The sequence below is a fragment of the Falco peregrinus genome, chromosome 7 (assembly GCF_023634155.1).
Source record: "Falco peregrinus isolate bFalPer1 chromosome 7, bFalPer1.pri, whole genome shotgun sequence".
Classification (NCBI taxonomy): Eukaryota; Metazoa; Chordata; class Aves; order Falconiformes; family Falconidae; genus Falco; species Falco peregrinus.
In genome coordinates, this window is record NC_073727.1 from 5,961,652 (window position 1) to 5,983,960 (window position 22,309).

General features: G+C 37.3%; 1 protein-coding gene across 4 annotated transcripts in view; it reads left to right on the plus strand.

Annotated features, from left to right (window-relative positions):
* The window catches only part of AKT3 (AKT serine/threonine kinase 3), a 161,998-nt gene that overhangs the window by 109,352 nt on the left and 30,337 nt on the right, over positions 1–22,309 (plus strand). For all 4 annotated transcript variants that reach the window (XM_055810983.1, XM_055810982.1, XM_027779862.2 and 1 more), the window contains 4 exons: positions 2,072–2,137; positions 3,776–3,844; positions 11,398–11,520; positions 13,537–13,665. In XM_055810983.1, the coding sequence (XP_055666958.1) occupies positions 2,072–2,137; positions 3,776–3,844; positions 11,398–11,520; positions 13,537–13,665 (387 nt within the window). The remainder of the gene's footprint in view (positions 1–2,071; positions 2,138–3,775; positions 3,845–11,397; positions 11,521–13,536; positions 13,666–22,309) is intronic.

Here is a 22,309-nt window from a genome sequence, read left to right on the forward strand (position 1 = left end):
AACTGCTATTTTGTTTTGAAGGAAGTTTCTCTAAGTCTTCCATAGTGTGGTTGTATATTGATAAGAAACTGATGAAACAACGAAACAAAGACTATGCTTAGATCTTCGCAAGTAGTGTGGTCACGTTTTTTCCCCTATAGTCACCACATACCAGTTTTTCCACTCCTCCTCAAACTAAAAACTAAAGCAGGCTTGAGCCTGAGCTTAGCTGTCTAGCCCAGTCCTTGACTGAGTATGTCATGGGGATTTATCAATAACATTTAGCTCTGGAGATCAGTGCTAAGGATACAGTCACTAGGTAGAATAGTAATGTGATATAATATACACTGCAGAAGGTCATACCTTTAACGGCATAATATGAAGCAGAAAACTGGTGCATTGACAGCTGTATCTAGAAACTTGTATTACATCTGCCCGTTTCAGCCTAAACCTGGCAATCCTAAATGTTTGTGACAGATTAATATTACACTTACCAGGAAATTGCTGCCATTATTAAAAACTTCTGAGGCAATGACGGAAAAGCTGGCCATTGCCAGCTTTTTATACCCCATATCTGTTGAAACACTGAGGTTTAAAAGTAAGTAAATAAATAAAACTTTAGGCTTGCTTTTCTCCTTGAAGTGTGTTTATTTTTCCCCCAGTACATGGTTGTAATGTATGTACTCAGTGTTGCGCTGCTGTTCAGCTAAACGGCATCGTAATTTATTACCACTACCTCTGTTGTTGTTGTTGAACTTCCTATTTTGACAGTTTTCGAAGTGTAATTTAAAACTCCTGACATCTGTGTTTACTTTCTAGTTTAATAATACCTTATCTTCAGAGTCTGATAAGCATGTGTAGTACAGTAATATATTGGTATTATTTGTAGCAATAATAAAGTATACTCTGACTAAATACATTTACTTCTGCATGTTTATGGTTGAAGTTTGAGTCACACCAAGTTAGTCTTCAATTTTGTGTAATATAACACTCAGCGGTAGCTTAGCGCTACAGAAAACAGCTAAAGCAGCTCAGCGGCTCTCTGGCTTTTAGGTCCGGCCCCTGGCAGCCTGGGGAGGGGGGATTCGCTGCATGTATTACATGCAGAATTCCATAAAATGACTGTGTATTCATAATATGAACCTCCCAAGTGCCCTGCTTTTCTCCCTAGCCCTCAGGGGCCGCTCACTGTTGTGGCGCTGGGTGAGCGCCCTCTTCCCGCCATTTTGTCCCCCTTGCCCTAGCACAAGATGGCGGTGTGAAGGGCCGTAGCCCTGCCCCTGGGGCCTCGCTGTCCCCTCCGGGCTGCTGCTCACCTCTGGCATGGCGGGGCTGGCCAGAGGGCCCAGGCTGTGGCCAGAGCAGGGGACAACCACCCACGAGGGCCGCGTTAGTTTCTTTCTCTCCCTTTGGCGCAGCATTTTCTTTAACCTTGCCCGTCCTGGCTCGCAGATGGGAGAGCGTCACAGTCTCTCTCTGAGTTGTCCCTTTCTCAAAATCTGTCTGGAAATGGGCCAGGTATTATGTGGACATCTCCCACCGCCATGGAGGTGGCCGGGGTCCCGCCTGGCTCCTGAGGGCCGCCCAGTGCGGGAGGGAGGGAAGCACAAACGCCAAACCAAGCAAATGTTTCAAACCAATTTCGCTTAACGTTAGGCTAGATGAGACTAGGCTTTAGAGTCGGTGACTACCTGTGTATGTTTCCTGCAAATGGATCCCGTCGCTCTGTAGGTAGGTTGTTCAGGTGATTCGTACCAGAGCTGCAGAGCTGTGATGACTGTATTTTTAAACTATCAAATCCGTTATTAGCATTTCTTCCTTCCCTGCATTGTCTGTAAAGTTAAAGGCTTCATTTTACAGCAAGAAAATAAGAAAAAGAAAATCAAATAAAATATGTTAAATTATATTTTGCCAAACCTTAAAACATTTTCTCAGAAAACGTGAGTTTTCTTGTTTGTTTCAGGTTTGTTCCATTTTCCAAAACTGTGCTGTAGCTTTCTTTTTTCGAAAGTGTTGACCTTTCCCTTGTAATTAATTAAATAACAATTTTATATCTTAATTCAGACCTACTTCTTCCACTCTTGTTTCTCAGGATGAAGTGGCTCATACTCTTACAGAAAGCAGAGTATTGAAAAACACCAGACACCCTTTTTTAACAGTAAGTATTAGGAATTAGTTTTTAAGTACATGAGCAAATAATTTTCAGTATCATTTGTATTCCATTATGAACATAATTTATATGCAAATCCCAAAGTCCTTCTCATGGAGATTTGTAAATAAGTAGTAGCTATCTGGTGCTTATACGATACCCTTTACCAGAATATGTATTGAAGGGTTCAGAAAGAAAGCTTCTAATAATTTACCTGCATTGAAAATAAATTTAATTGTAGAATGTAACTGTTGTGCAATTGTTGTGATTTTTATATATGAATGCTTTTTCAGTAAAGGTTATTGATTTCACATAGTGTCAAGTAAGAAATTTTTACCAAGAAAACTTAATTAAGAATTCAATAAAATGGTAAAAATACCAATTTATTCAACATAAGTAGCCCATGAAGCAACAAAACTTGGACCCTACTACCTCAATGTCTTTGTCTTTATATGGTTAATATTTAATAGCAGGGAAATATTGAAAAGAGGATGAAAATGTTGACATTAATGTCAAATTATGTTTAATAGTTTTAATTTTACAACTGACTTCTTTCTGTAGAAGTAATTCTGATTCCTCTCCTTTGAGATTATATTAGAAAATCCTTTTGTTGATTTCAAGAGATAATGCTGTATCTCAAGATTAGGGGAGATTTTTTTCTTTTTTGCGTTAAAATATCAAAGTATAACATCAAAGCTTTCCTATTTCAAAAATCATAAACCATTTAGAAAGCAGAGGATTGCATTCACATTGCTTGGTCAAAACATTCTTGGAAATTCAGTAGACAGAAATGAGATCCCCTGAAGTTTCTTAAATTAGAGTGCAAAGGTAAGCAGGAATAGGCATAATTACCATCAAATCATGCAACACCGTTGCTGCAGTTGTATCTTCATGTCTTTCTGGTATTATGAAACAAATCCTGTAAGGAGGCATGCAGTATTTAAGTCACTTGAATCTCATTATGAATTTGTTAACTGTAGTTCTACTGCATTTTGTTTCTTTTAGGTCAAGCCCACATCTGTAGATTTTCTTTGGTGGTATTTTTCCCAGCAAAATCAAATCAACATTGATAGGTCAAGAATTTTAATTATGATAATAACATTTGTTAAAATTTCAAAATTGTATGTAAATAGATGTATTAATTTGGCACTCAAGTGTTTTTAACATTGCATAGTATGTAAACCCAGAGATTCTTTGCTTTGGAAATGAAAGCAGGCTGCAGGTTAAGATCACTTTTCAGATTTCTTTTGGGAGAAATTAATAAGAATATGGTAGTCTGTCCATGGGCATTGTTGAAGTGGACATCATAAAAATATGATGAGTGAGAATAGCTGGTACCATGTAAGGCAGTCAGAAATGCAGTGTAACATTGTGTATTTTAGTAGCTACTTAGTATTATATTACAACAGGCATGATTTTTTTGTATCAATGGCCGTGTGGCAGAGATGAGGGAAGACATGCAGGTTTTTGTGTTAAATTATTTCATGCTCCAGATAGGAAGTTACACTTTTAATTACTCTGAAAGTTCTCACCAAGTCAGAATTGTCTGCATAAGAGGATAAAATTAAATTTTGTTACAGTTGAAGTGCAAGAAATCGTGTTAATACAAGATGATAATTGGTTTGGTTTTGCTGTTTTCTTTGCAAGTCCTTGAAATATTCCTTCCAGACAAAGGATCGTTTGTGTTTTGTCATGGAGTATGTTAACGGAGGAGAGGTAAGTTTAAAAAAGATGTTCTGCACTTGTAATGGTAATTCTGTCTCTGGGTTACACTTTTAAGTTTTTCTTGGATTTTTTGCTTTGTGTAGTATCTTTGACCTTCTTTTTTTTTTTTTAAAAAAAAGTTTTTAAAACTTTTATTTAAAAAAAATGTAGACATGTTTTATAACTATGCTGTCAAAAGTAGTTCCTATAATGAAAAAATTAGACTATTGTATCATGAAAGATAATTTCATGGTAGAGAAATAATTACGAATAGCATGTTGTTTCATCCTCAAGCATGTTATAGCATGTTCTAGCATGAAACAGTCATAATCTAGTTTAAACATGGAAAAATAATGATGAGCAGTCTTATTTTTGTCCTGATGTGAGGTATGTGCTCTCTTCATTGTTGTAGCCATTGCAAATACCTATGAGAAAAGAGTGCAGTGTTCATATTTTTCACTGCTGCTGTGCCCTTCCCTTGCTGTGTACTCTGGAAATTTCAGTTTAAGTGCTAAACTTCTTAAGGGGGTGTTAGCCTTAAGCCATTGCTGTCCTCCAGCTGTTTACTAAAGAACGGAATATCAAAAACTATATCCATCAAATGGAATTAAAGAGAACTGCAATCTAAGAAGAGGGCTTTTATCTGCCTTTTAGGTGCTGTTTGCCGTTTGTATCTTGTTACAACATGAACTAGGGGTTTTTCCTTATTTTGTCTACTATATGCTGCATAAAAACGTTAAGAGACTATGTGTTCCACTAGCTTTTTTTATCAGAAACTGTTTCTTCATTCAGGAATTGCTGCAGCATGGTACCGTGTTTTGCATTGTCCTTCTGCTGTGTTCTCCTACAATAAAACTGTCTTCAGCTGTAAGCCTAATGCTTGAGCGCCCCCAGAGCGCCTGTCTTGCATTTGTTGTTCTGGCAGTTTCTGGGTCCTGTCTGAGGGCCATTTACATCCTTTCTCATCCATGGCTGTCTACCAGCCCTGGCTAAACATGCAGCTGTAGGGTTCTCATATGGGAGGATGGCTTGTTTAACTCAGTATGGCTAAACCCAGTTCTGGACGTCCCTTCATGGCTAGGTGAGCTAGACACAAAGATCTCCCTCAGCAGTGATGGGATAAGAGCATCTCTTGGTCACTCAGCTGGCTTATTTGACATTGAAATATCACCAATATTAAGTCAAGGCTATCTTCAATGATTTTTAAAGTGATGTCTTAGAAAGTAGCTAATAATTCTTAGTTTTCTCTGTGCAAGACCTTACTGCATTTCTGTAATCTCAGGGGATGCACTTTGAAAGTATGTTTTTAGCATCAGCCTGTTGTTTAGATACTCATCTTTTTGAAAGGTACCTTTCTGTCCTATTTGAATACAGAGCAGAGTCCACAGAGAATGTTTTTGACTCCTTTCTTGTGATTGAGGATACTCTGACACCGTGTTTTGATCGGGCTTGTATCTTGCATTCCTCTGCATTGGGTGGTGCACTCTTGTGCCAACTGCTGCAAACATCTCGTGTCATGGGTTTCTGGGTGGCAGTCTGCTTTTGCTTATCGGGATTTGAATAATTGCAATGTACTATGCCAAGAGTGGGTTGCTTTATAACAGGTACGGTGCTCTTGTTTGTCAGTGTTGTTCATGTTGTTTGCTGATGGTTCCCTAATTCTGTGACGCTAACCATAAATTTTTGCCACAGTGGGAAATAAGAGTTGGCAGTTTTCTTTGAAGAAACTCTTTTGATATGCTTACGTGCTTCTCTCTGACTAGAGATCTAGAAGTTGGACAAACTGGCCTTTTAAATAGGAAAACCTTTAATCTTAGGAAATTTTCCTGTGAATTCCAGACTTTAGTCACTGTCTGGTAAGCAATACAAAGGACTTAATCTTTGTAAAACTAGCCTTGTTATTAACTCGAAACAACTGAAAATAAGCTGCACAAAGTTTAGCCAACATTTTTGCCGTTTGTAAGTGTATGTCCTATATGGTACACAGACTTTTCTTTTGCTGCTTCCCTCTACTGTTTTCTCTGTGTTCCAAGGAAGTTCATTTCCCTACAATGGTTTCTTACTGTTGAAGGTGTTGAAAACTCATCTTTTAATTATATCCTTCCAGTGGGAAATTGCCTCTAGCAGTACTATGTTGCTTTTGATTCTTTCCAGAGCTGTACTACCTTAAGTGTGTTTCTGTTTAAAATTCTGTTACATTAAAGATTTCCTTTCAATTAAACAGTTGTGTCTGGGTCAGTTGCTTGGGAATTTTCATGGACTACACCTTTCAGGAGCACATTACCCGAACAGTCCTTCAAAGGAAGGAGTTCTTGAAATTTGTGTCTGTATTCTTGACTCTCATCTAGGTGAAAGCAAGAAAATGCCACAATTTAGGCTGTTGCCCAGCTACAGTAGTAAAAAGTGTAGTCAGTACTGGGGGTCTTGAGTTCCTGTTCCTGTGGTTGGGAAGGAAAACAGTCAAGGAAGGGGTCACTGAATTACTGAATTTCATTTGGGAGGAGAAGAAATCATGTTAAAATGCTTCTAAACATGAATCTTTAATACTGATGAAAAATCCAGATCCATGTTGAATTTAATATCCCACCAGAATGGTACCAATTTATCGTTGCCTTACCTTGCCTATGTAACTTCTCATTATTTAGCTCAGTTAATAAGGGAACACAGTATAATGAAAATGTAACTGCATCAGTTATATTTACACTGTATGTGTTTCTTTACAGTGTACAAAGTATTACTGTATGGAATTCTCTTTTGACTTCCTTTAAAAAAAAAACCAAAACCTATTCTGTAGCTAAATATATTAAAGCATTAGAGGGTTTAAAAATATATATATATATAAAAACATTAGAGGATTTTTTTCAAGAATTTTTTCAGATGGAAATATTGACTATGTTTTCCTTATACTTAGAACTTCTACTGTTAATTTTCTGCTGCTTAAGGGCCCAATCTTGAAAACTTTGTTGTGGGCTGAAAGCTTAACTTTTTCATTTTTTAGTGTTGCTGTTGGACTGTCTGGATTAAGTGCTTAGCCATGTCTATTGATCATAAACTGTGTTGCAGTATAGAGCTAGAAGGATACTTCCACCATTGTGATTATATCTCAACTCCTTTGTTATACTGAAGGAATTACATTAAAGTGGCTTTAAGGCATTGAAATTTGATTTTAGAAAAAAACCAACACTCATCTGGCTTAGTTGAGATGACCAAATTCCAGTATCGGGACTTTGAAATGGCAGATTTTATGCATGTGTCGTAAAAAAAATACAGTTTATCGTGCAATACTGCATGGTTTTTTTGGTTCAAAATACAGAATATTAATGTAAATATTTTTAAATAAGTAAAACTATCAGTACTTGCAGATGAACACAGGCCTACTTGAAAGAAAAGAATACCCCTTCATTTTTTTGTACATTTTTTGCTGTCCTTGTCATATCGACATTTTGAAAAAAAAGTCAGTCAGTATTGATGGTTTTCCTGCTGGTATGGATTTGCCTACTCTTCCTTTTGTGACGCCTGTAATTTTGAGTACTATTTGATTGCAGTATGTTAGTAGTATGTTACAGTATTCCCCCAACTTCTGGGTCGCACAGAATGGTGTAAACTGTGGTATAAACCCCGATGTTCTAAGAATGGCTCTTTATTGTTGGAGAATACTTTTGGACTGTACTGTGTGCTTCTCATTTTTTATTTTCCAGTATTTTGCTGGTTGAAAAGCTTTAGGAATGAAATCTATTACATACATTACTCTGCAAAGTGCACTGATTCAGCTGACTAATAAGTTGATTAACTTCCTTGCTTTGCACTTTCAGGATAATTCCAAATTCTGTACTTTGTAACAAACTTAATTGGTAATTATCTGTATAATAAAATGAGACTCTACAGTTTGTTCAGATGGTTTCTCCACTCCAGAATTCTCAATCTCTGTTCTGCTTGGCTTTCTTTTTTTTCCGCAGCTCTTGCTTCAATTCATTAGGCAAGAGAGAACTAAATGGTTTGTTCTAATTGAACAAGTGCTGTTACTGTCTAGAAAAGAAGATAGAATATACAACCTACCTAATGAAAAATGACTGAATATTGGTGTAAGCTTTGTCATTTTTATCTTGGCTGTGTCCCATTTTGTTTTCCTAAACCACGAAAATGAGAGAATGTTCCTTAGCCTAAAATTATGATAGTGCGAGATAAGGGTACTATATTTATTTGGGTATAGAATGTCCCTAGAAACAGTATAAAGTCTGAAACAATAAACAAATAATTCAAAACGTCAAGGCTGCTACTGCAAATGCTTTGCAAAAGAGTCAGATCAATAGTCAAATATAAAATGTGTTTAATTGCAGAGCTGCACAAACCTGATATACAACAGCAAGAAGCAGTCATACAACTTTCAACGTGCTAAATAGGTCAATAGCATGTGTAGAAGTTTAATGTATTGATTGATATAAGGTTGTGTGTTTTATATATGTGGCATGCTTGGATGTGCAGTTGAATATACTTTTAGTTTTGATCTTTGTTTTCATTTGTTAAAAATTTTCCATTAACATTTTTTATTAGGATAAAACCCCACGGCAACATTGTTGTTCAGTTTTTAAATAAAGGCGTACCAGGAAATTTATAGCTCCAGTCCTCACTGTAACTATAGCACCCTCAAGTATGCCATCAAAAATGTTATATGCAAAATGGCTTTCCTTGTGCCAAAGCTATTTTGATTGCAATTCCAATGACTTTATAGCACGTACTTAATAACTGTAAATCAATAAATAGTGCACATGTTGGAAGTGTTTTTCAGAACCTTCCATCCGATTCCTTCTTTTCCTTCTCTGACTTAATAAATCTGATCTTCATGTTCTGACAATCGTAAACAGAGCCTGGTGGCACAATTATTTCATAATAGTGAACCAAATACGTAATTTGTTGAAAATAATGCTGTAATCTCACTGAATTAGATGTTTCTGTTATCATTTTAAAAATAACTTTAGAATTTTTAGCATGTATTTGAGTGTAGGAATTTGCATTTAACATACATTTTTATATCTGAATGTACATTCTTCATTAAAAACTAGCACGTATTGTTTGATGACAAGTCTGTGAAGTGCTATAATAATACGAAGAATGCTTATGAAGAATGACTGTAGTTAAACGTCTGACATTAAAATACACTGACTTGGGAACTCAGTCTCTGGCAAACACAGAACTGTTGCTAGTTATTTCTAGCTGGTCATTTTACTTTGAAGTTAGTATTTTGAATTAATACTGAGAATATTTTGTTGGAAAGAAAACACTAAAGGAAATAAACTTGTGTTGTGTTAATATGTCAGGTTATCAACTCACAGATTCAAATCGGGACACTTTTTTGTGGGAACTAATAAATCTGTTGCTGGCTAGTATCCTGAGCTGTTAGAATTTTCTAAGACTTTGCTGCTCAGCTACTGGATCCATCTCTTTCATAGAGAAAATTGCAATAGTCCTCTCATATAGATAGGAATGTAGGGCTAATTGGAGATTATATTATAAATTTCTCAGTTGTGTTTTCTATTTGTACACATTATAAAGTGATCTAAAAGTTGACCTTTATTTTGAATTACTTTGACTTCATCCAAACAAATAAAACTCTTAAAAATGAATGATATTAGCTCATTATTTACGAAAGAGACTACAAAACAGACATAAACACATAAATACGTAAGTTTTGTAGTTTGCTTTATTTGGATTAAAATCTACTTAGCAGCATTTGTTTCCTATTTAAATCTTTCAAAAAATGTGTGGAAAAGGCCCCACAAATTGAGAAATTGATTTATTCTTTTCCCAGTCTTATGACATGTGAGGCACTTCATGAAGGCAGACTTAGTTGCTTAGTCTTGTGGTTTTCTGTTTGCGTGGGCAATTAAGCAGTCCTCAGTACAGAAAGCCGGTTACTACAGGGAGGGCTGATGTCACCGCCAGGATCGGTGCTTCAATGGGGAAAAGAGCAGCAGGAGCAACTGAAATACCTACAGAATCGTGATCCTCCTTCTCATGCAGGCATTCCATTTTTGTACAGGGTGTCTTGAGAATTCAAAAAGAAACTGAACGGGGAATGCAGATATAATGAACAACACTGAAATACTCTAAATCATACTGCAGTTTCTGTTTTCTGTGAAGTCTCTGCTTGTACAAGTATATGCTGCCAAGAGGCTCAGTTTAGTGGGAAGTTTGTTTAGATTCAGAAGAAAGTAATACTCTTCTTTTGAAGTACAACTGTCAGGAAAGAAGCTTATAGGATTGACTTTGTTGAAAAGTTTACGTGCTAAAGTAGCTGCAGTAATTCTTACACTGATTTGTGCCATGTGAGCAGTGTAGATTTCCTACAGGTGTAAAGTAGGATGTGATAACGACAGATTAAGCATGTTACTGTTTTTTTGGCTGGTTGGTTTTGGGTTTTGGTTCTTTTTTTAACTACCCTGCCATTCTGGAATTCTCATCTACTTGATATTTTTAGCAGTCAAAATTAAAAAATGCACATGATTTTTATGAATTTCCTTGCCTATGTTTAATTTATCAGTGGTCACATTTTCTGTATTTTCTGTTTTGTTGATGGTTAGCCCTGGTGGTAAAAAAAACCAACATCGTAGCTTGAAGGAGTAAGGCAGGCGGCCTGCAGGTCTGGAGCAGAATACAGAAAACATGCTAATCTTTGCTGTAGGACTTTCCCAAGCTTTCTTAACACAGTAAATAAAGCTAGCCATTTTAGAGAGCATTTGAATCAAACAGCCAAATTCTGCTTTTTTAGGTACTGTTCCAGGTTCTGGGGGTGATGTTTTATCCAGTAAGATGCTGACAACCTTATAGAATTTTACTTCAGGCTTTTTCAGTGCAGCTGAAGTTACTGGCAGTACGTAATGACCAGTATTTTTCACTGAAGACTTCAGTTGAAGAAGTGCCTGCAAAGGGCTGTTACTTCTAAAGTATTGAAGAAGTGATAAAACCCCCAAAGAAATGTTTATATTGTAGCAAAGAAATACACTAAATACGTAGATTTGTTTTTATAAGCCCTAAGCACTGGTTGGTTTGTTTTTTCTAGTGACCATGATATTGCTAGCAGTATGAATGTGCTGTTTTTGTAAAATGCCAGTTCACCATTTCAGTCGAAGTCTACTGAAGAATTAGGCTTTTTTCACTTCAAAAGAAAGTTAATAAATTACTGAAAAACTTTAAGGTGGAACAAGAATCTGGGTATTTTAGTGATATTTCTCAGTGACTTAAAGTCTAAGGAGGTAGTGGAGGGAGAAGTACATAATGATTCTGCTGCATATTTTTTTTTCCTCTGGTAACTGAAGGTTAAATGAGTAGCAAGCAGAATGCCTTAAACAAGATTGGTATATTGATTAAAACGCTGATTTAACAGCTCGCTTTCTCCCTTTGGAAACCCAGAAAAGATAAGCCAGCTGCTGTCTAAGAGTGCTGAGTGTCCACTGAGAGTACACTATCTATCATCACAATATGGTGATGAGAGGTGTTTTATGTTTGTGTTAATTTCCCCCACTAAATCAGTAATTATTACAATCCTGTCCCTGCTGTTTACCCTGCAGCTGTTTTTCCATTTGTCGAGAGAGCGGGTGTTCTCAGAGGACCGCACACGCTTCTATGGTGCAGAAATTGTCTCTGCCCTGGACTATCTGCATTCTGGGAAGATTGTCTACCGTGATCTCAAGGTAAAAAAAGAAAAAAAAAAGTAATCAAATTTTTGTTTTTGCAGGGACTATAGGGACAAACACAAAGTAATTATAAAGTTGCACTATTCAGAGTTAATGGGGAAAAAACCCCTGTGTTCAGTTTAAAGTTCTGTGTGTGCTGAAGGAAGTTGTTTGATACAGCAATCTATAGATGGCTATATTACTTGGCTAACTTAATGAAAAAAAGAAACAGCATACCTTAGTGGTACTTGAAGGAGATTTAAACTTCTGATCTTTTTTTTCCCCTCCTGTTAATTATAACTTAACTTGGATTTCAACATATCTCAAATGTAATTCTCAATGTCCCCAAACAAGGGAAATGGAGAATTGGGACAATGTGACTGCATTCTCTTTATCTCACCAAAAAGTTATGTTCTTGTATGGTTTGAAAACATTTTAAAACAATTCAGAACACTTTAATAGGAAAATAAATTCAGCCTTAATTTAAACGTTATTTTGTCTTTTGTATCCTGGGGAAGATTTGTAATATTGGAATGTAGTTTGTCTTAGGCTTGCCTGGGTATACAGTTGTGTATCCTGGTTGCCTTCAGGTACTCTGTGACACAGCATGACCATGTTCTGTGGAAAATCACCTTTGCTTTCAACAGGAACTTTTCCTAACTAACTTACGCAAGAGAAACCTATAAATTCCATGATGAGACTGTATTATTTCTGTGACAAACATTTAATTTCTTGTATGGGATTGTGCTTTCCCTTTATACTTGCACACAAGCAGATTTTGTTCATCAGCTCCTTTGCACGGGAACCAAGGAGAAGTAGGCAATGGTAGGCAAGTTCTGCTCAGGGAGGCAGATAGAAAGCAAAATATTGGGTTACCTTTTTGTAGCAGAATCTGTTGTAATAACATGAAATGCTGTGGCATCTTGGAAAAATATGGAATTGTCTAGTCAAGGAATGATAGGTCATGATTGTTGATTTAAAGTCTAATAAGGAAGGAGGAACTTGACATCGTTAATCTTCTATTGCTGGTGTCATCGACTTTGCATCTTCTTTGTGTGACACTTAGACTCAACAGGAAACACATACCTTTGAATGTATTTCAGGCTTATGCAGACTTAGGAAGACAGGAGACTGTTCTTTGTTAGCATTTTCACTACATACCTTAGAAAAAAAGGTTAAGAAAAGTTGTTGAGAAGTATGTTTCACTTGGTTTTGGTTCTATCTGTATTTAAAGTATTGCTAATAAAAGGCTTTTGGGAAAGTGATGAATAGCCGTGCTTTTGAGATAGTCCATATAGTAGTAATTTTTATTCCTGTTCTTTATATAACAGGCTGTATTCTCTTTTCACATTTCAAAGCAAGAATCATGTATTTAAAAAGCAAGGCAAAGCATGCACGTGTACACATGCACAATTAAAAAACAGTGTCTTTGCTAATATACAAGGAGGAATTTACCTCAAAGGTTTTGTTTCTATCCTCTTTTTTTTTAGCCTCTCTACCCCCACTTTTGTCTGTTATTGAAAAAGTTGTGGAAGATATCAGGTATTTTAAGGATTTATGGATATATACTAGCTGTTTCATGACAGTGTAGTAGGTAAAATGTATCTTGATAAATGAAGGTCATGTTACAGCAAAGGAAACCTATAAAGTATTACCAAATGACAGCCGTAATTGTAACCTTGAATTATTTGATTATATCTTGAGAATGTTTAGATTTAGAAAATCTGATTTAGAAAAGTATTTTACTTTTGTTCTATGGAAGATGCACCAAACTTCTAAAACTTAAGAATGAAAGGGCACACTTCTATTGACCTGGGATTTACTTTATTAAAGTATTAAGTGATTATTTAACTTGTGTAACAGTAAACACTGTTAAATGCTGTAATATAATAGATGCTGTATTTTTTTGGAAATTACAAACAAATTACAGTCTATTGCAAGCAATAACTCTGTATCTTTTTTGCAAAATTGATGTAATGCATCAGCCTGTCCTGTTAAGAAATACTATGGTAACATTTTTTTTCCCCAACACAGTTAGAAAATCTAATGTTGGATAAAGATGGACACATAAAAATTACAGATTTTGGTCTTTGCAAAGAAGGAATCACAGACGCAGCAACTATGAAAACGTTCTGTGGTACTCCAGAATACCTGGCACCTGAGGTATGATTTAGAATATGTTCTTGTAATACAGTATAAAATGTTTATTTTTCATTTAATTTTAGACTGTGATGTTTGTCTGCTGAAAACCATTCATTGTAGTAAAGAACTGACAGTCTGCCCGATGAATACTATGCAGTTGTTATTCAGAATTGTATGTGCTACTATTCTTTGTGGTGATTATATATATATATTGATGCTGTGCTTCTTAGTGTTTAAAAAGGCCTCTAACGTGCATTTTGCTTCTCATGTTTGCCTTCCTCTGGTAAAGTTTTTATCTTCCAATGATTTCTTCAAAAATAATCTTCCATCTGTCTGTCACTTGGAACATATGATCCTGCTTAACTGAGCTGTATAACTAGCGTTTATATAGCCTCAATGGAGGCGAGGGGGAATAGGAAGATACTGAGATTGCTGAGTTTTATCTGAACTCGCCAGTTGCAGGGAGAGGGAGTTGAAATTTTAGATGCTTCTGCTAAAAACAGTTGAGTGTATCAACCTCAGAACTGGTTGAGATAGGCAGAAAAACGTAGCTGTTTCCTAATATGTAAGCAGAAGTGGCGTCCCAGAGTGTGTCACCGCATCTTTACCATTAGCTAGCACTCAGTATGCCAGACATCACATGTGTCTTGAGGACGGATAAAAAGATGGGACATGAAGACATTGTTTTGGTTCCCTTCACAGCTCTGGTTTGGCCACTTGAGAATCTGTTGTGGAAGCTCAAGTCACCTGAATGATTTACCCCAGTGTTAGTGCTGACAGCTCTGCTACTGACGCCTACTGAGAAAAAGCAAGGAAAGCACTGTCAAAATTGTGGGGTTTGTCCTCTCTCTTCATTCAACAGTGCTGATTGTGGGGCTCAGAAATGTCATTCTGCGTCTCCCCTGGGGTAGCCAGACACAATGTCAGTATTGACATGAAAGACAGCATTATTTTTTTACTCCATGCCAAGGATTCTGCGGATGCTGAATTAGAGCTTCTTTCCAGTCTTGTCAGCGTTCAAGATTGCTAATTGGCATAGTACACACCTGATACTGAGACAACTTTCCCGTCAGCCTAAAGGACTTCTCAAGCCTTTCAGTCCTACCATTTGTTTTAGAGAAGGATCCTTCAAGGGTTTCCCACCTCTTGCAGCAACTCAGCACCACCAGAAAGTCTGTTGTTACGTGTTGCCTTTGAAGAAGAATATGCCTTAGTTTGAAGGGAGTAGATGAGGAGGGTACTGATTCAGCATAGCTCGTTACCCTCCGATTTTCAGGAGTATTGATTCCTGAAGAGCAGTAACAAGCGCTGGTGCCTATTTAAACAAGCAAGTTTAGATTGCCTTTCATTTTTTATTCTGAACCTTACAATTAAAGGATGTCAAGGAAACTGGTATACATCACTTTCTAGATACTGCTGGCTGGAAATGAAGATTTTAGGATAGTCAAGTTTGAGGGTTTGAGAGTCTTTCTAAATATCCTAAAGCAAATTTTAAGTCTCCTCCAGTGTGCACTTGGGGAGGAAATTGAAACTGCTAATAGTTGATTATAAGTGAATATGGTATGCAGAGTTAATGAAACCATTTTGGTTCATAGCATGATCTTTTGATACATTCTTTTTCTCCAACTATAAAAGAAACGTCAGTATTCTTAGGAGCCACTAAATTTCTTTCCATCCATCTGGTTCCGTCTTCCTTGATTGTTTCAGCAGTGAAGAGAAATCTGAGCAGTCATCCTTTCAAACTGTGGGTTTGAAGTACCTAAATAATTTTGATTGGTTAACTGTGTTCATTTCAGCTGTTTGGTGAGTCACCAGCTGCTCTAGCTGTTGAAGACAAACTCACTAATACCTGGTCTCCTTTGCAGACTCCCATCCCTTAGATTCCAAGGATGACTTGGATGCAGAATGTTGCTATCTGGTGTGTCAATCTGTGGCATCTCCTTTGTGTTTAGTGCAGGGCCACTCAGCAGTTACCTGCATTTAAGGGTTCCAGAACTATTCTTAGCCTGCTTTGAATCTTTCATGGCTACTTAGAAGAAGCTGCAGATCCACCTGTTTGGCTTGGTACAGTGGCCATTTTTCTTCTGTTCCACACTCAGAATCTGTTCCAGCAACAAGAACAATGCAAGGGATGATACTGTCATCACTGGTATAGACTACAGGTGTCGTTGCCAGCTTTTACCCCCTTGTTGTCTTGTCAGCAGTCTTGAAAACTTTCTCAAAGAGTGCAGATACCCTGTTCAGTTGCTTTCATCTGCTTTCCCATCTCTCACTTTTGGAAACATTAGCTCTCTTCTATCGAACTTGGCAAGGGATCATTCTGGGTTTTAGACACCACAAGTTACTTGATCCACTTTGCCTTTCTCTAGCAGTCCTACTCCTCTCTTCTACCTTCCGTTATAAGTATTTTTGGACACCCACCCTATATAAGTCTGCCTTGAAGGACGTTGACTCTTCATTAACCCTGGGAACCAAAGAACTTATTCCCTTTTACCACAGGGATAAAGGGTTTAGAGCAAGCAGCCTAGACAGGTTGCTGATACCCCGTAAGATGACTCAACACCTTTATCCATACATTTTTATTTAAAAGGGTGAAGTTAGCAGTATATGACACAATTGCAAAACCCAAAACTTTCCGTTTGTACTCTCAGCTGCTGCAATAGTGTGTACCGTTGCATTGGCTGGATAGTAGCTCACCTGAGACAATTGTATCTGCTTTCATATGTGGGACAGCTGTCTGATAAAGGGACCGTCAAGAGACTGGGTCCTCCAGTCTGTTCATGTGCATGTGTCAGAAAATGAATGTGCAAAAATCACTTTTTGTTACAGTTCAGGCCACAGGAATCATTACCAGATGCTAAAGACTTACTACTACCTTTTGACAAATTGCAGATCATGAGAACCTAATGTTACAGCTGGACTTTAATCCTGTTACTGCGGTGAATTCCTGCTTAATTCCTGCTTGTTTATCCCAAGACAAATGACAGCATATACTTATGTTTTACCTGGTCGTGGTAAGCGTAAAGGCAGATAGATACCTTTCAGCCTCTCTTTAGAAGCCAGATATTCTCCAGTTACGTGGAGAAATCCATTCAGCATCTGTCCCTTTAATAATACCCTTGCACCCCCCTCTTTCATCACGGTCAGTTGTGATGGGTGCATCCCTTCTGCAGACCTTTTGGTTCAGTTTCCCATGTACTTGTTGGCTGGTGGTAGAGGACGCTAGGACTGTACTGCGTAAAATGCAGGGGTAGCCTGAGGCTGCTGTCGACCAGCCAGGAAGCAGGTGACCCAGGAACCTTGCACTGGGAGGAATCTGTACCTAGCCTGAGAACTGACTTAATACTTGCTTTTGTATTAATTCACTGTTGTGGATTCAGTTCCAACAGGAAAACAGGGAAGTAGCTAAGCCGGAGTAAGGTGGATTTCCTCCTTGCATGACATTCTTTGAGGTGAAGGTGTCCTAGTGGATCCATAAAGAATTATTTCCCAGGGTGATTTCCAAATTACTCATAGTCAGAAAATAAGCATACCTGTTGCTGCATTTTCCCTGCAAACCTTATGTTTCTGAGATCAAAGTAGCCCTTCCCACTGTCTGTTGAAAAGTCTCTTTCATCTCATGTGGTAGGGCCTGACCTTTCATATAGAACCCTGAGACTGACTGTGCTGGTATCTGGCAGATCCAGAAAAATGCCCCTGTGCATGCAAAGATCAAATGGATGGTGGGACACAGGAAAAAAAATACAATGAGATTGCCAGGTTGGAGCCAGTTTTTATCTTTGGGGCTAGAATTACTTTTCTGGACCATCACTGATTTATCATTTGTGGCACCCACCTCGAAGTTTATGCATACCTTCACCAAGCACTATAGGGGCTGTTATAGGGGCGTGCAGGGGTTCCAGCTAGGTGGTGCACAGGTACATTCCCTTCTTGTTGTCCTCTCCTAGACCTTCCCTGTGATCCAACACCAGTGTTCTACAGTTTAAAGAAAACTAAAATAGCATTGGCTGTGCTTGTCTTACATAGGTACGTGCCAAGCATGAAAGATGTTAGGGTATTAGTACATTCTCTAGGAAGAAAATAGTTGCTCCTGTCAAATAGCAGGGCTTATATATGTTTACAGTACAGATGTACATTTTGGTCACAATTATTGAAGGATGAATAAGATTTGTCAAATTATACAGTCTTTTGAGAATAAGTTGGTTATCTGATAAATAATGAAATACCTTTATCATCTGCAGTAGAACGAATGCAAGCCTTTTTGTGTGTGTCTGTAGTGGTCATGCTTAACATTTCCCTCTAAGAATCGGCAGTACTCCCCATTTGAAAGGTATAAAATATTTTATGATTTCTCATTCCTTAGTAGTTTTCCAGGAGGAAGAGACTGTTTCTTAGGAGTCTGTTTCCATTGTTATCCTTCAAAGTAAGCTGTCACATTAGAGATCGTTGTGGTGTCTGAGAATAAACAGACCCAAGGAGAAAAAATGAATTGTGATCCCATTTAGGAAACATAGATGTATTCTTAATTTTTTTCAGAAAAAAACCCACAAAATGTTTCTTTTGCAGTTTTGCAGTGGCAAAGGTAGGACTGGACCGCGTGTCTTCTCCAGACAGTATCACTTGCTTAATAAAGAAAGAATAAAACTGAGAAAGTACTTGTAAATATACCTGGGAGACATTTAAAAGCAGATGGATTTTGATAGTTTTCAGTTTATCGTCAGGGAACAAAGACCTGCTAATAAAGATACTGATCTCTAAAGACTTTCTTTAATAGAACGTTCAGGAAATGAAGCTACTTGTGCAGAGAAATAAAAATTATTGCAGCTCTGTTCATTTATAAGGGTGATTTCTTACATGAGACTGCAGTTTCTGGCTCTCGGCATTTCAGTTCAAGTTCTTAGGACTAAATGTACAGTCTTAGTTTTAGTAGGGTTGTCACTGTGGTACCAAGTTTTGGTGTCACAGGAGATACAAGTTTAAATACCAGAAATTAATTTTGAAGCTTTTAATTTTCTTAATAACAGGAGAGAAGATGTTTTAGCTATGAACAAGTCTGTAAGGGACTTCATGGATGATAAATGACTCTTCATTGATGTACATGATCAATGATATTTAGATGTATTCTAATAACAGGGAAAATGGTTGGATCTTGTTAAGTTTTATTACCATAAAAATACAGACTAGATGGATGAATGCATTCCTATAAGAACAGTAGTCTTTTATTTTAAGAAAAAATACAGCAGCACCATTTCAATATAGTTTAGAGAGTTACTATCTCTTAAATGTATGTGACAATAAGTAAGACCAGAGTAGACTCATGGGCTTTGTCCATAGGCATGAGAAGGTCTGTATGTCTTATAACTCATTTTAAAATGAGACCAGTGGAGATGAAGCAAATGCTAAGATTAGTTACGCAACACTTGTGTGGCTGCTTTTTTTTTTTGGTGTGTGATCTTTCTTGAAGAAATGGGAGTGACAGAGATCATGTGTAATCAATTATTTCCCTGAGTTTTATCTCAGAGAAATGAAAGGTAAAACTCTTTTATCAAGAAGCAGCTGCTGTCTTTCCTCACTTTTCACTTAATTTCTTATTTACAGCTTTTCTTTTTGGGAGGGGTATGTCTTTGATGTAGGAGTGACCCAAAATCTAGAACTTGGCCATCAAAGTTCAGTGGCTGAAGTTCAGCAAGGGGAAGCATGGTACCCTGGACTGCAGGCATGGTTATAGCAAGAGAAAACGATTTTCCCATGTTTACAGAAGTTGAATTTTCTAAGAATGTTGTGGTGTATGCAGACTATAAAAAGTTGCCGTAGAGGCAGAAAAAGCGTTTTGTCACTGGTGCAGCTATATGTTTATTTCATTCTTTTAGAGCTTGCTTGGATTGGATTAGGATATTTGCCAAAGGCAGTCTGGTAAATTTTTTGGACTGAGAATATGATGATCTGCCACATAGCTCGTCAGATATGAGTTGAAACTAAATGATATATAGGCAGAGAGGGAAGCACTGAAATGCACCGAGACAGGCCAGCATGTAAATTGACGTTTGCAGTTTTTTGCAGGGATCGTAGCAAAACAGTGTTTTTAACAGGGATTTTAATGCAGATAGAAGTCACAGTGTGAATGTTACAGAAGAGCAGGTTTGGGGAAAAGCATGAAGGTGCTTGTTTGCAAAAAACTTGATGAAAGTAGCCAACATCATGGATAAACTGGAGCAGGCCCTTTGAGAGAGGTTAGCTAAGGTTAGGGTGTAAGAAAACCGGCACGTTATGCCAAAGAGAAGATTAAGTGGCACGGGGTAATACAACCAATGCCTTTTTCTTTTTTTTTTTTTCTTTTTTTCTCTTTGCCTTCCTTTGGTTTTTTTTTTCTTTTCAAATGGGGGACAGAAAAATTCAGGTAAAATAAGGAGGATAGCAAGGGAGGTTGACAGCAGGTAGAAGAAATTCATGAAGCGAATCTAATGCTCTCATGGGTAGATTCATACACTAGAAAAATCAGCTTAGAGATGAGAAGGTTTTTCTTATGGGGGGCAGTGTGGTTGTAGGCAGGAAAGGGAGTTTGGATTAAAGAAGATTACGTTATTCTGTTAGTTTTCTCTTAATAGAAACTAATTGAATGTTTTGCAGGAAGACACAAAAGGCAGGAGAAATTGATGAGCAACTTCAAATGAAGAGGAGCTTGCTGGAGAGTTGTTCAGTTAGGAATACAGAACAACTGAAGGACAGAATAATTTTTGTTGTGGCTTATGCCGATTCCTTTTTATCTCCTTCAAGTAGTAATCTGCTTTTTGAAATTCTGTGCAAATTTTATGTAAGTAATAGCTCCGTGCCATTATTTTCCAGCTCTAGATCTGTTGGATAGAAAGGTTAAATAGGGGAGACTAGAATATGTGGAAAATGGCACAAATTAAGGGAAAGCAGCTGGTAAGATGTTGCTAGATGGCATATGCATTCACAAGGCTTTAACACCAGTATGAACTTCTAAGAGTTGGAACAATTCTGTAAAGAGAGACTGTGGAAAAGAAACTTTATGTTAGGCTCCATCGTCCATCGTGCTCTAGATAGCAAGTTCTCACCAATTTTTGGTTACCTCTGTTAAGCATTAATGAAGATTGGTTGTCGGTGGCTTTTCAGGTTTATTTAGGTGAAAGGATAGTTACTGTTGTTATTGGGCTGCTTTTTATTTTCTTCCCTTCTGTAAAGTTTTTATTTTTAGAGAAAGGATAATGACACACTCCACCAAATTGTCTGTGTTCATATCAATATATTGGTATTCTGGGTCATAGTGGTTTTGCTAAAGACCTGAGAGGCCTGTACTGGTGCTCTAACAAGACAGAAAGAATTTTGTATATGAAATTTTCTTGGAGTGAGGTTAATGTATTTTTCGAGGATGGGGGGTAAATTTGTTTCTCTAGCATTAGACCTGTTTTGTTTTTTTCACATTAAAACTGTATTAAGTGGTGCATTTATGAGCAGAAATGCTGTGCTGAAGCATGGCAGAGTTCTGGAAACAGATTACCTCCACCATGCATCTGTTGTGCCTTGATGGCAATTTCCAGTTACTTTGCACCTAGAAGCAGTATCTGCTGCATTAAGGAATGACATTGCATTTCTACGTGTTTCTACCCTTGGCTTAATGTCTTTGCTTCTCCAGCAGTTCCATGAGACCCCACACACCCATGTAATTATGAGAGTCCTTTATTCCTTCCGGTAGCTTGGAGAGCAGACACAGGCTGTGACTGTCCAGAAGTAGGCTGCTTGTAGCATCTTATCCTGTGCCTCAGGCAACATTGTGCAGACAGACTCAGTCAAGATGGATGTGTGAACTCGTGTGGATGTATTTCTGGGTTTTGTTCCTCTCTTTGAATATAATCTTTTTAGTGCTGAGCTAATTATGTAGTCTCAGTTTTACTGTTGAGTTAGAGTACCTGATCAACTTTCCAACTGTAAAACAGTTTGAAAATCAAATGTAGCTTACATGCAAGACCCAACAAAATTAGAAGTGTTAAGTACGTTTTGGCAGTTCACTTTTATTATGCCCAGTCCTCAAATGTACCAGCAGACAATCATCTGAATGTTAGTTATTTTTCACATGCTTATGTGATCACACAAAAAGTACATGCTAAAAAGAAGCAGATGGTGACAGATGGGGAAGGTTGAATAAGGTGGTTTTGGAAACCTAGAAAAATGCACTTCTGTAATAGTGTAAAAATAAAAATTCTTTGATCGCCAAGTTAGAATGAACAAAATAATGCCCCCCCCCCCAAAAAAAAAAAAAAAAGAAGAACAAAAAGAACCTACTCCCCAAAACTTTACTGATAAAACCAAATGAAACCTACGAGTGTTCAATGCGTATTTAGGAAAGTATGTTATATAGTGTATTTTGCCCTATAGAGCATTAGTTTTTATCAGCCAGAAACTTGGAAAGATGGTACTTTTATTCTTCTTTCCTTTTAAAATGATGCATTTAAGTCAGTTGTGTTCCATGCTCAAAGAATGCTGTCAAAAGGGTCATTTTTTAATGTCACATGTTGGTACTGTTGCAGGTTGTGGTAATATTTTTCTTCTGATGTCACAAGAAAGATTTTAACCCTCTTCTTTACAATGGTAAATAAATTAAGTATTTAATAGGGATACCCGTATGACTAAAGCTAACCTGCAACAG